At 34.4% G+C, this 15,272-nt stretch overlaps 1 protein-coding gene across 1 annotated transcript in view; it reads right to left on the bottom strand.

The window, feature by feature from the left end:
• Positions 1-6,955: 6,955 nt before the first annotated feature.
• LOC110094377 (kinesin-like protein KIN-7D, chloroplastic) overlaps positions 6,956-15,272 on the bottom strand; it is a 60,056-nt gene continuing 51,739 nt past the window's right edge. Inside the window, exons 17-23 of the mRNA XM_020819604.2 lie at positions 11,847-12,068; positions 9,802-9,942; positions 9,595-9,720; positions 9,331-9,381; positions 9,099-9,146; positions 8,807-9,004; positions 6,956-7,704 (exon numbers count right to left, since the gene is read on the bottom strand). Of these exons, the coding sequence (XP_020675263.1) occupies positions 7,198-7,704; positions 8,807-9,004; positions 9,099-9,146; positions 9,331-9,381; positions 9,595-9,720; positions 9,802-9,942; positions 11,847-12,068 (1,293 nt within the window). The 3' untranslated portion in view covers positions 6,956-7,197. The remainder of the gene's footprint in view (positions 7,705-8,806; positions 9,005-9,098; positions 9,147-9,330; positions 9,382-9,594; positions 9,721-9,801; positions 9,943-11,846; positions 12,069-15,272) is intronic.

Here is a 15,272-nt window from a genome sequence, read left to right as displayed (position 1 = left end):
GGAGTGGTATTTCTGAGGTAAAAATTGATTTTAGGTGGTATTGGTGTAATATTTAAGTTTTAGGTGTTAAATATGTAATATATATGTAATAAAGTGGTATGTATGTAAAAATCCCTTTTTTTCCCTCAAAACATACATTTATTTTATTTTAGGAAATTTATACATACAAGTATACAACATAATTTTAATATTATATATATATATATATATAATATTAAAATTTTGATACTTAATAATTTACTAATAGAATTATTTAATATCTCAATTATATTTAATACATGCATAAAAAGAAATAAATCACTTAAGAAAATAGTTTTAGTGATATTGTGATGTAATTTAAAGATAAAATTGTATATACGTAAATATCAAAATTTAAGCAAAAATTTTCTATTGAATTTTTAAATTATTTGAACTTCATTTTCGACCAATTTAAAACAATAAGATGAATAAAATATTAGCAAGAATGTCTAGATCCAAGTCCAAAATTCAAGTACTTTAAAAAAAAATCTAGAGATCCTTTGATCTGTTAAATGCTCTTCAAATTGTATGTTTATAGTCAAAATTAACAATCTCTAAGACAGTTGAAAAAACTCAAAATATATCAATTATGACTTCATTATAAGACTAATGCTTCTTTTAGAATGGCTCTTACTATTTTCTAAAATAATTTTTTGATGCAAAAATTTATCAATCAATTTTTAAACTAAAGAACTGCTTTAGAAAACAATTAAAAAATTGTCTAAAATATATTCTACGTTGTACAAAAAATATAACATGATCAAAATTGATATATTTAAATCGTTTGATAGCATGCATAGGATTTTTTAGTAGAGATGATCATAATCCTCTCATTTAAGTCTTTAAATGGACTATTTATAAAACATTTAGGGATGCTCTTCAATAAATAAGAATGTATGGTTGGTATAGAATTTTACAGCTTTATGTCATTACCCAACATTAATCATTGGTTGAAATTGACACTCACAATCTATAAGAAAATCTCCCACATCAAAATTTAAAAATATTTACAGGGCTATAAGAATGCATAATCATTTTAATAAATATTTATTTTGGAGAAACTTATGAACTCCGAAATAATTCATATATTTGAAATTAAAACTTACCACTCATACTAATGCAACCAACTAATGACTTCCTGTCAACTTCAATTAATGAAATACTCTATTTTAGATATATTATGACAAGTCTCTTGTGCAAGGACTTAATGCTGATGAGGTGACCTATCGTGATGTTGAGATAAGTTAGTATAAAAGGTGTTATTGACGCTATAACTGGATGAGACATAGAACTATAACACCTTGGCAATTGAAGCTATTATCTTGTCTATGAGCCCACATTCACCAACAATGCCAATCCACATATAGAACAAACGAGGCTTCAAATCTTATAGGTAAAGATTATAGATGTGTTAGAAAAAGTTGCTCTATGACGATGGGACTAGGAATCATCACAAGAAGAGTGTTGCCCTCTCCTCACCATTCTCAATGGGCAAGGAAAACCTACCACCCGAAACTAATACAATGTCCTTTAAAAGCTGCAAGTTAGGTCATGATGAAGCTTCCTTGTATATTGTTCATTAGAGTTTCTTGCTCTTGTTCTTTCTAGCTCTTCTACCTAGGCTGAAGTGAACTTAAGGGAACTTGAATGTTGTTAGGTGAAGCTAAAGGAATGGTATCCTCCAATAAGTGATTCCAGGAATCTTTCGTAGAATGAGAATCATGAGAGAACCAAAACACTAAGAGGGGGACAAATTAGTTTGGTCTAGCAACGAGGTTAACAATTATGAGTGAGCTAATTGAGCTGCCAAAACTATATATATTGACATCTGCCACAACTGTAAGATCTTGCACTATCATTGGCATTGCTCCATCTATAACAACTAAGGAGAGTACTAGAAACGATTGATTTGTTGTTGTCTTAGTTCATTTGGAGTAATTTGTTTACTACTTTCTAAAATAATTTCTTAGGACAAAAATTTTTAGCTCAAAATATTTTTTTACACAAAAAAGTGTTTTAAAAAACAGTAAGAAAGCTATCACAAACGAAGCCTGAACAACTTTCTTACTTATTTAAGAAATAGCTTTCTAGAACAAAATTTAAGATTAAAAAAAATGTACTAAAAACTTACTTCATAAAGCAGTAAAAAAGTTTTCCCAAATGAAGTCTTAATCTATTATGTTGCAACTTAATCCCTCATAGGCATAGGATGGAGGGTTATAGTCTTAGTTTGGATAAGGTTACTTGAAGTTATCTACGCTTGTGTAATCAAGTCCCTAAAGCTAATCACACTCATTTATCAGTGCATAACTGAAAGAAGAAAGAGGAGATAAGAAGCTAGAGCTGAGAAAGGTAGAAGAGTGTAGAAAGTCAACAATGTATTAATCCCATAACAAGAATATAGAGGGAAATTACTATTAAATATATTGTAAAATGTATACATAAATAGCTAAACATAGTGTATAAAATATTCTGGACTAATTAGCAAGTTGAAGATGATTGCCACTATGATGTGGAGTGGTGGCATGACATAGTGGAGAGAAGCCTTTCTGCATAGTTGGTTATGGGGAGAGCATTGATCAGCGAGCTTATCACCACCCCTCAAATTGATTAGCCAAGAGTTTGTACAGATAATTTGTTGTGTAGCTGATAGAATTGTATCCCTTATAGTGCTTTAATGAAGATGTCAGCAGGTTGATCATTTGGTTATAATGTTCTAAACATTTATTTATTTTAATCTGATTCGAACCCTAATGAAATGATAGTTAATTTTGATGTGCTTGGTGCGGGAGCAAAATTCTAGGCTGTTTGTGAGGCAATTGATGATATGTTGTCACAATAAGAGGAGTTGGTGTGATTGAGGGGATCGAAAAATCAACTAAGAGTCGACAAAGAAAAATAATGTCCAAAGTAACTAACACAAGTGCTATGTACTCCGCTTCCGTAGAGAATTTAGCTAGTGTTGGTTGTTTCTTTACGCTCCATGATATGAAATTGGGACCAAGAAAGGAGGAATGACCAGATGTGATTTTGCTGTCAAGAGTATCTAAAGCCTAATTAGAGTCTAAATAGGATTGAAGTGAAAGTTCGCCACATGTAATTGGGAGGCCAAGTGTGTTTGTTCATTTAATGTATCGCAAGAGGTGTTACATCTGTTGATAATGCTTGTTGACTGGGTTGTGCATGTATTGACAAAGGAGTTTTATAGTATAGGCAATGTGAGCTTGTGTAAGGGTGAGGTATTATAGGGATCCAACAATTTGATGGTAGAGGGCTGGTTGAGAGAACTGCTATTCACTATCAATAGGAGTGGGAAGCTTAGGGGATAGTTGAGTGGGTGCCGATTTGCATTTGGCAAAGCCAAATTTGAGTAGATGGTCACTGCATACATTGTTTGCTAAAGGAAATATGTAAGTGTGGAGGTTACCTGAATGTTGAGGAAGAATGTGATATGACCAAGATCTTTGAGGAAGACTTGCTGTTGTAGCTCAACAATGAGAGTTGAAAGGAAGGCTTCATTATTGATGGTAACCATGATATCATCAACATATAGCAACTTAAACATTTGAATCATTTGTGTTAAGTAAATGAGTGGGGAGGGCTCAACATTGCTAAATTTGAAGCTATGTGATAAAAGAATTGTGAAGAATGTTTTGAAGCATTGGCGAGGGGCTTGTTTAAGGTCGTAGATTGCTTTGTTGAGTTTATAAACATGGTTGGGATGAAGGGAATCCAGTGGGTTGATGCATATATACCGTTTCATCCAACTTGCAACGAAGAAAAGCATTGGATACATCCAGTTGTTTGATTGGCCATTGATGATGTAGTGCAGTTGCAAGAAGTAATTGTATTATGGGCATTTTTGCAACTGGGCTAAATGTTTATAAATAATTTACTCCATCTTGTTGTTTGAAGCCTTGAGCCACAATATGAGCTTTGAAACAATCAATTGAGCCGGCTGATTATAGTTTTGCTTTGTAGGTCCAACGACAACCCAAGACTTGTTATTTGGATGTAGGTGGAACAACGGACCAAGTTCCTTGGCGTTGGAGAGCAAGGAATTTTGTTGACATAGCTTTGTTCCATTCGAGATGTTTTGATGCTTGAGAGTAACAAGTTTGGGTTGGTGGATAATGAGTTGAGCTATGCGGTTGAAGATTGTGTTGGGTTTTAGATGTCCTGTCTTTGTTCAGGTTTGCATGTGATGGGTGTTGGTGGGTAGACATGTGGCTTGTTGAGAGGTAGAATGTGAAGTGAATGTGTTGTTGGGTGTACGGAAGGTTGTGTCATGGTTTGTATGGGCTAGGTAGAGGAGTATATATGTATCAGATTATTGTGTGAAAGACTATGGATTATATGGGGAATATTGTGTAGTGGTATTATGAGGAAGAGAGTGTGGTACTACTAAAATAGGAGAGGTAATAGGTGGAGGTGTGATGGTTCATGGAATATAACATTATGGGAGAGGAAAATTTTTATAATTTTGGATTTTATAGTAGTGATAACCTTTGTGAATGTTGAAGTAACCAAGAAAAAGGCATGTAGTGGAGTGTGGATCATGCTTGTTTGATGTGAGTGGTCTCATCCATGGAAAACAAAGGTACCTAAAGGTTTTTAGGTGATCATATGAGGGGATCTTTTTTTTTGAAGAATTTGAAAAGTAGATTTATTTTAGTGTTTTTAGAAGGAAGTCTGTTTATGAGATAAGTGGAGGTAAGTAATGCTTCGAGCCAAAAACAAGGGGGAGGTGAGCTGCATGAAGTAAGGTATGAGTTGTTTCAAGTATATGTTTGTGCTTACGTTCAGAAAACTTCATTTGCTCTGGAGTATATTGACAACAAAAGGTGTGTGAAATTCCTTTTTGGTCGAGAAAAATAGTTAAGATGCAATTGAGATATTCACAAACTCAATTAGAAAAAATGGCTTTTATTTTAGAGTTGTATTGATTTTCTGTCATTGCTATCAATAAGGTTGTTGGTGATTTCAGCTTTGATATGCATTGGATAAAATCAAGTGAATTTAGAAAAACCATCAATGAAAATCTTGCCTATAATTATAAGATGCGAGCTTGTGAATGGAGAGCAAATTATCAGAGATAGAGGGAACATGGAGAATATTGTTTAGATGTAGCTTAGCGTAAACCTGTACGCTATTGGCAATTGGATAATTGGGAGAGTTTTTCCATTGCCAACTGCTATTGAGTCGGATCCTGTATTTGGAGTGGGATGCTGGAGATGTCCAAGGTGCAGTGTATAGATGCACCAGAGTCCAGGAACCAATCTTTCAAAGTTGTTTGTTGTTGAGAGTATAAACCACCTAGCTAGGGAGGTGGACTGGGTCGATACTGTAAATTGCTTCGATGCCAATAAGTTGGTGTGGTGTACCCAATTTTGTTGTAAATCTAACATGATGTTTGATTGGATGTGAAAACACTGCGAGTTCGTCAAGCAAACTAGGAAGAGACTCATTAAAGTTGTGCTATTGTTGAGGTTTGAGCGACCTCTGTTGTATTTGTTCATCCGCCCTCTTGAAGCGAATAAGTCGTGTTGGATTGTATATGATTGAGAAAGTTTTAGATGTCATCAAGGCTAATAGGAGTTAGTATAGTTCTAATGACATTTTTGAAGGATTGATAGGTGTGAGGAAGGCTGTTGAGGATATATAGAATGACATACTCTAAATCGATATGAGGTCCAACATTCCAGCTATAGTAATGTTGTCGCTGATGTACTTGACATTGGATAAGTAATGAGAGATTGTTATGTCTTTCATTAGGACATTGTGGAATTCATTTTTGAGTTGAATAACTCTTGAGCGATTTGTAGGATGTAGGCGTTTTTCTAGAGTGCTCAAAATGTCAGAACATGAAGGGATGTTGTGTATGTAGGGTAGGATGATTAGGGAAATGGTGGAGATGAGGGTTGCTGAGAGATTCTGATCCAGGAGGGCCCAAGTGGTGTATGCAGAGTTGAGAGTGGGTTCAGGAGAGATTTTCGAGGGCAGATAAATTCTCATGTGAGGAAGCCTGCAAAGTTGCTTGGTGAGAACATTTTGAGTATCTTCAATCTCCATGTGGGATAGTTATCGTTGTTAAGCTAAATGCGTACCATAACTTTCATATTGGACATAAGAAATTTGAGAGACGATGGAAATGAGCATATATGCTATGTTGACAAGTTCAATTTGCGAGTTGGCAACAGTGTTGGAAGCACTTAAAGGTTCAAAAATCAATCTAGAAAGCAAGGAATAAGGAGCAGTTAAGCTTGAGGTGGCTTTGATACCATTGAAGAAGAAAGAGGAGATAAGAAGGTAGAGCAGAAAAATGTAAAAGAGTAAGTGTAGAAAGCCAACAATGTATTAATCTCATAACATGAATACAAAGGACAACCACTAGTACATATCTTGCATAATGTATACATAAATAGCTACATACATAGTGTATAGAATATTCTGAACTAATTAGCAAGTTGAAGATAACAGTCACTATGATGTGGAGTGATGGAATAGCATAGTGGAGAGAAGCCTTTTTGTGCAGTTGGTGATGGAGAGAGTACCAATCAGACAGCGAGCTTATCAATAACAACATGGACTAACGAAGCTTCATACTTAATTTGCATCCAAGATCAAAAAATTCCCACATAATTTGAGGCAAAGATCTCTATAAAAAGAAGGAAATGCTAAATTCAAACGATGCAAAAACATATCCAGCAAAATTGAACATTCTAATAACGAAAGAGAAATTAATCCTATTATGGTCGCCAAGGAAAAAAAAATCTAAGAACTTCGAAAGATCAATCGTCCTGCACTTGGACATTATTGATCTTTCATTATTTACAAATTGCACATCAGCGTTTCCAGTTTGGTTACAACATCTAGGAAGAAGTATAGTTGGGAAATACTTTGTTTTTAAGCAAAAAAAAAAAAAAAAAAAAAGCTTGAAAAAAAAAAAAAAAAAAGAATGAGCTTGATTCACACTATTATGTAGTAATCTTCATATACAAAGTCACCTTCCAACGCCCCTCCATTTTTACAACTAAACCCAAAAAAAAAAAAGAAATCTGATTTTCACAAGTACAAACTTTTACATAAAAAATAATAAAGAACCAGATCAATCAATCTCCATCACAATTAGAAATCTACCACCCGAATACCCATTTCTTCAAGCCTTTTATTCCCCTGTTATTTCTCTTCCAAATCATCCATTTTACTTACCTGAGATTTCTTCAGCTTCGCCACAAGCACCCACATGTTTGCAAGCTCGTTCTCCAGAAAGGCTTCCTTTTGTTTCGATTCCTCTACCTTTTTCTGCAGTTCTGTTTCTCTCTGCTCTTTCTCCATTAAAGCGGCTTCAAGCGCAAGTTCTCTCTCATAATTCAAGGTATAATCTCTCTTGTTGTTTGGTTCATGTCGCTTAATGTGGCTGTTCCCTCTGTTGACTTTCTGACCATTGGTTACTCTACGGTGAGAAGAATTCTTCAGCTGGGCCAATTCGTTGGTAAGCCTCTCATTGTGGTTCATTAGCTTAGTAACCTCTTCTGATAAAGCCTTCAACTCCACCCCTGCAGCTGAAGCAAGTCCCTTTGCATATTGGCTCTCCTCTGCTAGCTTCTGGTTTTGCGCTTCAAGTCCGTTTTTTGCTTCTGTTAGTTGGGAGATTTTGTGTTTGAGATCTTCAATATCATAATCCTGGGAGAAATAAACGAGGACAAAGTGGAGGATAATCAACTTAAGGAATGCCAAAATTACGCAATCAGGCATTATATGACCAGAAAATATATATAACAAGACAATTAAGTGAACAACTAGGATTTTAGCAGATTAAGGTTAAAACTGCCATGGCTAATACTCAAGGATTGAATGGGGCATCCCTCTAATTCTCTAAAAAAAAATATATCATTATTGACATGATCATTATCAATTTAACTTTTGCAATTATTTGGGGTTATTTTTAGGAATCCTCATCGTTCAATGCCACAATAATTAAATTTATTTCCCAACTGATGATTTCTCAATTAATACATTTTAGTTTTATTGCTCATTTATATATTTGTATCTGCCCAACACTTAAATACAAAGGTGATTTACCTTATCTGGCAACATGTAGTTAAACTTTGTTTCTCTAAACTCACAAAATTTCCTGTATACTATTTTAGCTTTTCATTTTAGAAAATTTCACACCAAATAAATTATGCCATCCCCACATAAAATAAACTAAGGTATCACAACAAATTTGGTTAAACTTCATCAAAGCTTCCCTCTTAACAACTTGGGAGATCAATAACTTCTACTTATAACTTCAACCATCTTATCCTGAATAAATTTGTTCCTATATTTGTCATGAAGCAAATATTTTACAACTTTCATAATTACAACTCTATATTGCAAGGGAAACTTTCTCACGAAATCACATTACAATTTCATAAATATTATAAAATGTCATCCACTGATTTCTGAAACTCTGATGAATCAAGGCAATGTGTTTGGTTGGAGAATCAGGTTGACAGGAAAATAATTTTAGTGGATAAAAGACTCTGAAAGACCATACATGTTGAAATTAAAAGGATTTATGTCGAAGCAGATGTGTTAAGACATTTCTAAATGCGTCAAGGATAAGATGAGGATCTAGAGAAGAATGAAGCATATTTGACCTTTACAATAAAGCAAATCCTGTTTTCCCAACACAAGAATTTGTATCATATCAAAAGGGCTTACATTTTGTGGAAAAACATTTGCATGTACAATAATATCAACTGATAGTTTGAATAAAGAAAAAAACACGAGTACTTACAGGATGTGCTTGTTGCAGCTCCGAATTTCTTTCTCTTGACTGCAAACTTTCTTTTCTTCCTTGTAGTTCATGATAGCTCATTTCATCAACGCTATATTGTGCCGAATTGATGGAAGAAGAAGTCCTCCTATCAAGAACTTCAGAAAGCTGTTGCTTTAGGGAAGTGACCGTCTCCTGTAATTCTTCACATTCACAAATCTGATCCATCAAGGAGATCGTGAATCAGATTTTTAATTATATTCTTAGGAAAGCAGTAGGAAAATTAGAAGAATGATATTCTACTTTATCTAACCTTTTGTTGTAACTGATCCTGGATTACTCGATTATCTGCAGTTTTTACCTGGAAAGATGATGATTTCTATCAAATCAGAAAAAAATTAAAAAAAAAAAGGCTGAACGAGTTTGATATAAGCAATTCTCAATACTAAGCTCACAGCATGAGTGAAAAGCAACACATGATTGGGGAAAATATACCCACAGTTCAAGAAAAAGGACAGCAAATGTGATAAGAAATTGCCTCTCACCTCAAGTTCAAAGGTCTTTTCATTTAGTTGTTCTACGAGTGCAGCATAGGACTGAATGAAAAGAATAGTACGTCTATTAGTGATGTTGCTTATTTAAAATAAAAAGCAAGAAAACTAAGGCTTTGTTTGGAAAAGCTTTTTTACCGCTTTTTGAAGCAGCTTTTTAATATAAAAATTAAAATTTTTGTACTAGAAAGTTGCTTCAAGAAGCAGTACAAAAGCTGTCCCAAACTAAGCCTAAATGTCAGTAATGGATGAGTTTACCGGTGAAATATCCAACTTTTCATGGTTATTTTTATGAGCAGAAAGAATAACAGCAATGTGTTTTTCCAAAGCAAACATTTGCTGGTTCTTTGCCTTTATCTCGTCACCAACTTTCCTCATCTCCACCTTAACAATCAACAAACATATTATGAATACATTACTCAAATAAATTGATCAAAAAGAAATGTATAAGGGAACAGCAATTACTTGAATTTGTTCCTTCCTAGGGTTATTTGCCGCCTCATCTGAAAGTCGTTTAAGAACACTTGAACTAAGAGCAACCTCTCCAGACAATATTTTTAGCTGTTCCCTCAGTAGATCAATATGATCCATAGTTTTTGTGCTATCCTGGTATAGGTAAAGAAATTTAATAAACATGCAATTAAGAGAAATACAAAAAGGATACGTCTAGCTTTCCCAAATTGATCGGATAAAGCTAATAATGATTATGAGGACAAACAAAGATATGTCTATACAGCAAAGTTGAGCTAGATGGGAATCTGTGGAATTATACGAGAGGTTATAGCACAAGTAGAAAATATGCACAAGAAAGTAGAAATGAAAGTCATTAATTGCATCGTAATTAAATTTTAATGTTGGTCTTAATTTTCTTTTCTTTTCTTTTAATTGCTTGGAAGCAATAGTTTTGTAATTAGGAGTGTCAAAGTATGATTAAGGATGCTAGCTATTTATAACCCTTTCCATTAGAAATAAATTTTTGGGTTTAGTCATTTTCAGGAATTTCCTGATGTAAGAAGGATTTCCTGTTTTGGAAAGGTGGGGAGAGAGCAGATCTTAGTGGAGTCCGGAAATCTACCACACTCAATCCCCGGAGCCCTAGACCTTCTCCCTCAGCCCTTTTGGGCTTGGTTACTGATTCGAGTGGCTAAAAAAGGTGGTCAGAAGATGTCCAAGCTGCCCCAAAAATGAAATCTTCTGTACATCAGCAAGAATTCCTCCGGACAAATGGCAGGCAATTCCAACTGGTTTATGGCTGGAAAAGTTCCCTTCAGTAGAAGGCGGAAATTCCAAATAATAGTAGTGGTCAGGAAGAAACAGAGAGCTACAGTTGAAATTTGGAGCATGTAATCTGAGATGTAAGTGTTTGCGTCATTGTTTATTTTCTTGTGTGCACTAGCAGGTTGATGTTGCTGCATTAAGAAAAATATTGCATGAAAACAAGATTAAGCATTAAGTGGTTTATAGCAGTTTGGAATATTTAGCAGCTAACACAAAGAACCATTGAAGCGATTGCAACCAAAATAAGTTGGAAGGAAATCTAATTCTACAATGTTTCTTCTACGTTCTATGGGTTTTTTCATGACAAATTACATGTTTATTTTTTCTTTAATGGAACAGTTGATCTAGCAATTGCTTTCCCTTAAATTGTCCTCAAATGGGTGGAATTCCCTATTTCTTATTGATGGGTTCACTGTTTAGTTATGTCCTAATGCCTCTATTAATTGTTACAAGACCTCATTAGTGGCAAAAGAATACACTCAAATCCATGGTATTGATTGTTTTAAGACTTTCATGAATTAAAAAAAAAAATTTATGAATTGCTCGTCTTAGATCTGTTCCAATTAATCAAGGATGGTTGATAGTATAAATGGAAGTTAGTAATTCTTTTATTTAAGAGAATACTCATCAAAACAATTTATATGGAGTAATCTTTCGATTTATTACTCAAGAGGAGAACAAAATATGTAAGCTTCCAAAAGCTGAAAATAGATGATAACTCCATAGAGTATAGAGTCCTCAAACCTGATTTGACAAACATTGCAAAGTTGTTGCAGACATTGGACTATAAAGTAGTACAGTTTATCACTCAATCTTTATTTAGTACTTTTCTTCTAAGATGTCTTAATTTCTCCAAGTAATAAGCTAAAACTTATTTTTATATACACTACAGCTTGAAGGGGAGATATTGCAGGAAATTTACTAGATTGAAAATTTTTATATATGTTAAGTACCAGATTATAGAGAAACATTTTCATTTCAATATATGTACTCTTAAGTGAGGATTTTCAACTCTTTATCTTGTAGGCAACTGATTTCAACCAACAGAACATGATATATTCTCTCTTTCAACAACGACAATAACTTATAAAATTAAACCAATGGAGTTACTAGCCTAAAGATAATATTGAAGAAATAAATCTTGACATTCTACAAGCTTTAGGCGTACCATGTGCTCCAGTACAAATTTACATTTAAAAATTTGTTGTATAATCACTTATATCAAAACATACCAGCGGTGTTTCTTGGAGTGAAACATTTTCAGAAGCAAGATCTCCATTGAGCGAGGCTTCTGCAAGAGCATTGACAGGAGAACTCTCTGAGAGTAAAGAATTTGAAATTCTTGATTCTGAAGGAAGGTTTGCACAATCTGCCTGGGGGGTTGAAGGTGTAGTAAGTGATTTCGTGCCACTAGACTTATCACCTTCAGAACTTGTGATAGCACTATCTCGCTTCTGGAGGAATAAGAGTACACAGAGAGAGAACATTACTTAAAAATACCTCTTACGTATAATTTAATTTAACTTACAACAATGAAGAGATACATTAAAAATAACAAACTGATACATAGACACTGCATAAAATAATGGGAGCAAGCAAAGTACCATGATTGTAAAGCTACACATGAAATGTGTTCTTTTAAAAGAAGTGGGAAAATACCAATAGCAGTGACGTCAACAGTCACAAGTCATTATGTTTAAGAATTTAGCCTTTTGTTAAGGTTGTCATTCAGTCAATGGTCTTTAGTGGCACAACATTATGTCGTTATTATTTCACCACTCAATCTATTATTTGCCAGGCATACGATGCTTGTAATTATCTGAATGTCAGCAGAGTTAGAGTATCAATAAATTTATTGCTAGTATTTGAAGTCTTTGAAGATGGTTAATTACCGTTGCAAAAACGACATTTGCCTTAGCATTCTTCCTCTTAGTTGATCTCCCCCCTTCTCCTAATCATATGGCTTCTTTTTGCTTTTTTCTCTTTACCTCCTGCATTCCCTATTTTGAGCCATTCATTCTTATAATCTTCTTAATCTCCATCTCTTTACCCTTAATTTCTACGAAACCAAATTCCTCTTCTCAACAAATCAAAATCAAAACTTCCAACACGATCTTTGATTCTGCTGCCTTTCAAGTCAAGCAGACCAAAATGATGCAATTAATTCGGTATTTGACAATTGTAACCAACCTTTTCATCCTTGTTTTGGCCCTTTTTTTTAAATATTGATCATTCAAGGAACTGTAGAATTGTATATCAAAAACAACAGATAATTTTTTAAATCAGAACTGTAACACTGCACCGCCTTACATTCTTTAAAAAATTATCAAGATTTTATATAAGGACATACGTAGCATAGTGTTAGTATCAAGTTCACTCTACAACAACAACAACATCAAGCCTTTATCCTACTACGTGGGGTCGACTACATGAATCCTTTTTCTCCATTGTGTCCTATTAAAAGTCAGATTCTCATTTAAATCTAATAAAGAAAGGTCATTCATAATATTTTCTAACTAAGTCATTTTAGGTCTGGCTCTACCTTTCTTAACATAAGTCAAATCTAATACTTCTACTTTCCTAACCGGGTCATCGGAAAGCCGCCGTTTTATGTGACCAAACCATCTAAGGCGACTCTCTCTAATCTTATCTTCTACTGGAACTATAATGGTACCAAGAAGAATTGATACAAATTGGCATCTCTTCTTGAATGATGTTCATCCTTATTGCCATTTACCTCCATGAAAACCCATTCAGGTGTACTGAAAAATGCATGCAACTTTTCTTCATCCTGACACACCATCTGCTATTCTTCAAATAACAAGCCCCTGGCCATCAGGTGCATGCTAGCATATGGTGAAGGTGTGTATCTCACAGTGCAATGCCTTGTTTAGTGCTCAAAACTACAAGCAGAGCCTTTAGCAAGCTCAAGAAACTCTGAGGAGATCACTAAGATGAGTATTGTATGAATCCACAACAATGTTGCCCTCTGTTAGAGTTCGCCTTGCTCAACTGACATCATTAAACATCTAGCAAGGTCATCATTGTCGCCTTCAACCAAAATGTCAATTCATCATCAATTTTGGCCAACATTATTTATCCCCTATCATAGCTACCATCGTTGACTAAAACCTCGACTAAGTTGACAATACCATTGTCATAATTATCATCATTCTTCAATAAAACTAAACACTGTCTTTGATCCACCTCAACAATATCTTTGACAACTTAGACTTCATCATTGCTAACTTCGACCATATCATCACCACCACCCTAACTATGACTTTGGCCATGCCCATGACATCCATGACAATGTCTCTGACCACCTTAATGACATCTATGACAACATTATAATCACCACTAATTTCTTGAAATATATAAATAACATCATCATCACCCTCAACAATGTCTCAGGCTACACAAAAAATATCATATATGACAATGTACCTAGAAATATCAATGAGGTCATCATTTCCAAAATAGTCATCTCAACAAAGCCTGACCCAAAATGACCGGGTCACTTAAACAAACAAAAAGCTTAAAATGACCCATTCATGGGGTCTCATTAGTGTTCGGTTGATAAGTTAAAATGACCAGTTTGGCTCAATATGATCTACTTGGCATGTTAGTAATTTGACAAGGACCCATTTAGATGCTAATTGTCAGGGCTAAACTCATCACATAACAAAAGAAAATAATGTTGTATACTATGAAAATATAAGGGTGGGGTGCATGGCCCCTGATTAACCAACAAACTAGCTCAACAAAGCCATGGTTGATTTTTTGTCAACTTGTTGACCAAAATAATCAAGTATTATTTGACTCATTTGCCCTCGATTGACTTAAGTGAACCAAAGTTGACTTAAAAGTCTAAGATGCTCTAGTGTTAACCCTATTGGACCACAATTGCGCAAGCTAACCTAAGGTGGCACTTGTGTTGCTAGCCCAATGATTTTGATTAACCCCACACATCTCACATGATTAATATTCTAGACCCACCCAAGGTTTTTGTTCTCGATTTTGATGTAAAGCTCATGGGTGGCCCTAACTTTCTTTCTAATGCTTTATAGGTTAAACATTTCTAGCACAGAGGAGCTTGCAACTAAGATGTTTTTAACTTATACATACCAAAAGGAAAGAAAAAAAAAAGAAAGTATATCCTTCACAAACTGAAATAAACCAAGCTTCAAGTTAGCCGTTTTTATTTTGGTCCCTTAGGCTGGTCTATTTAGCTATTAGTTCTTCGCCACATATTGGCTTTATTAGTGATTTTCATTTTTATTTCTTTTCATCTAGGAAAGCATTGCATGTGTTTCATGTCGTAGCCTTTTTTTTAAATGATAATAATAGATGTTTTCATTTTTAAAAAACAAAAGTAAGGTGGCACATATGGTCCTGATTGACCCAAGTGGTTTCAATGGACTCAAGGTCAAGAGTCAACTTGACAAAGTCAAATTGTTAAAATAATTCCCCACTACCAATTAAGGTCTAATAAGCGAAACCTAGATAATTAATGTTGACCAAACTTAATTGGGTCCATGCACACAAGCAATTTGATCTAGGTCAATCCAATTAGGTCAAAGCGAGCTTAAATTTTTTTTATTTATTTTTTAAAGCGAGCTTAGATTTGATCATGGCTTGTGTGCCTAAGGTTCAAA

This window comes from Dendrobium catenatum, unplaced genomic scaffold, assembly GCF_001605985.2.
Source record: "Dendrobium catenatum unplaced genomic scaffold, ASM160598v2 fragScaff_scaffold_198, whole genome shotgun sequence".
NCBI classification, from domain to species: Eukaryota; Viridiplantae; Streptophyta; class Magnoliopsida; order Asparagales; family Orchidaceae; genus Dendrobium; species Dendrobium catenatum.
This window is presented reverse-complemented; position numbering and strand designations above follow the sequence as displayed.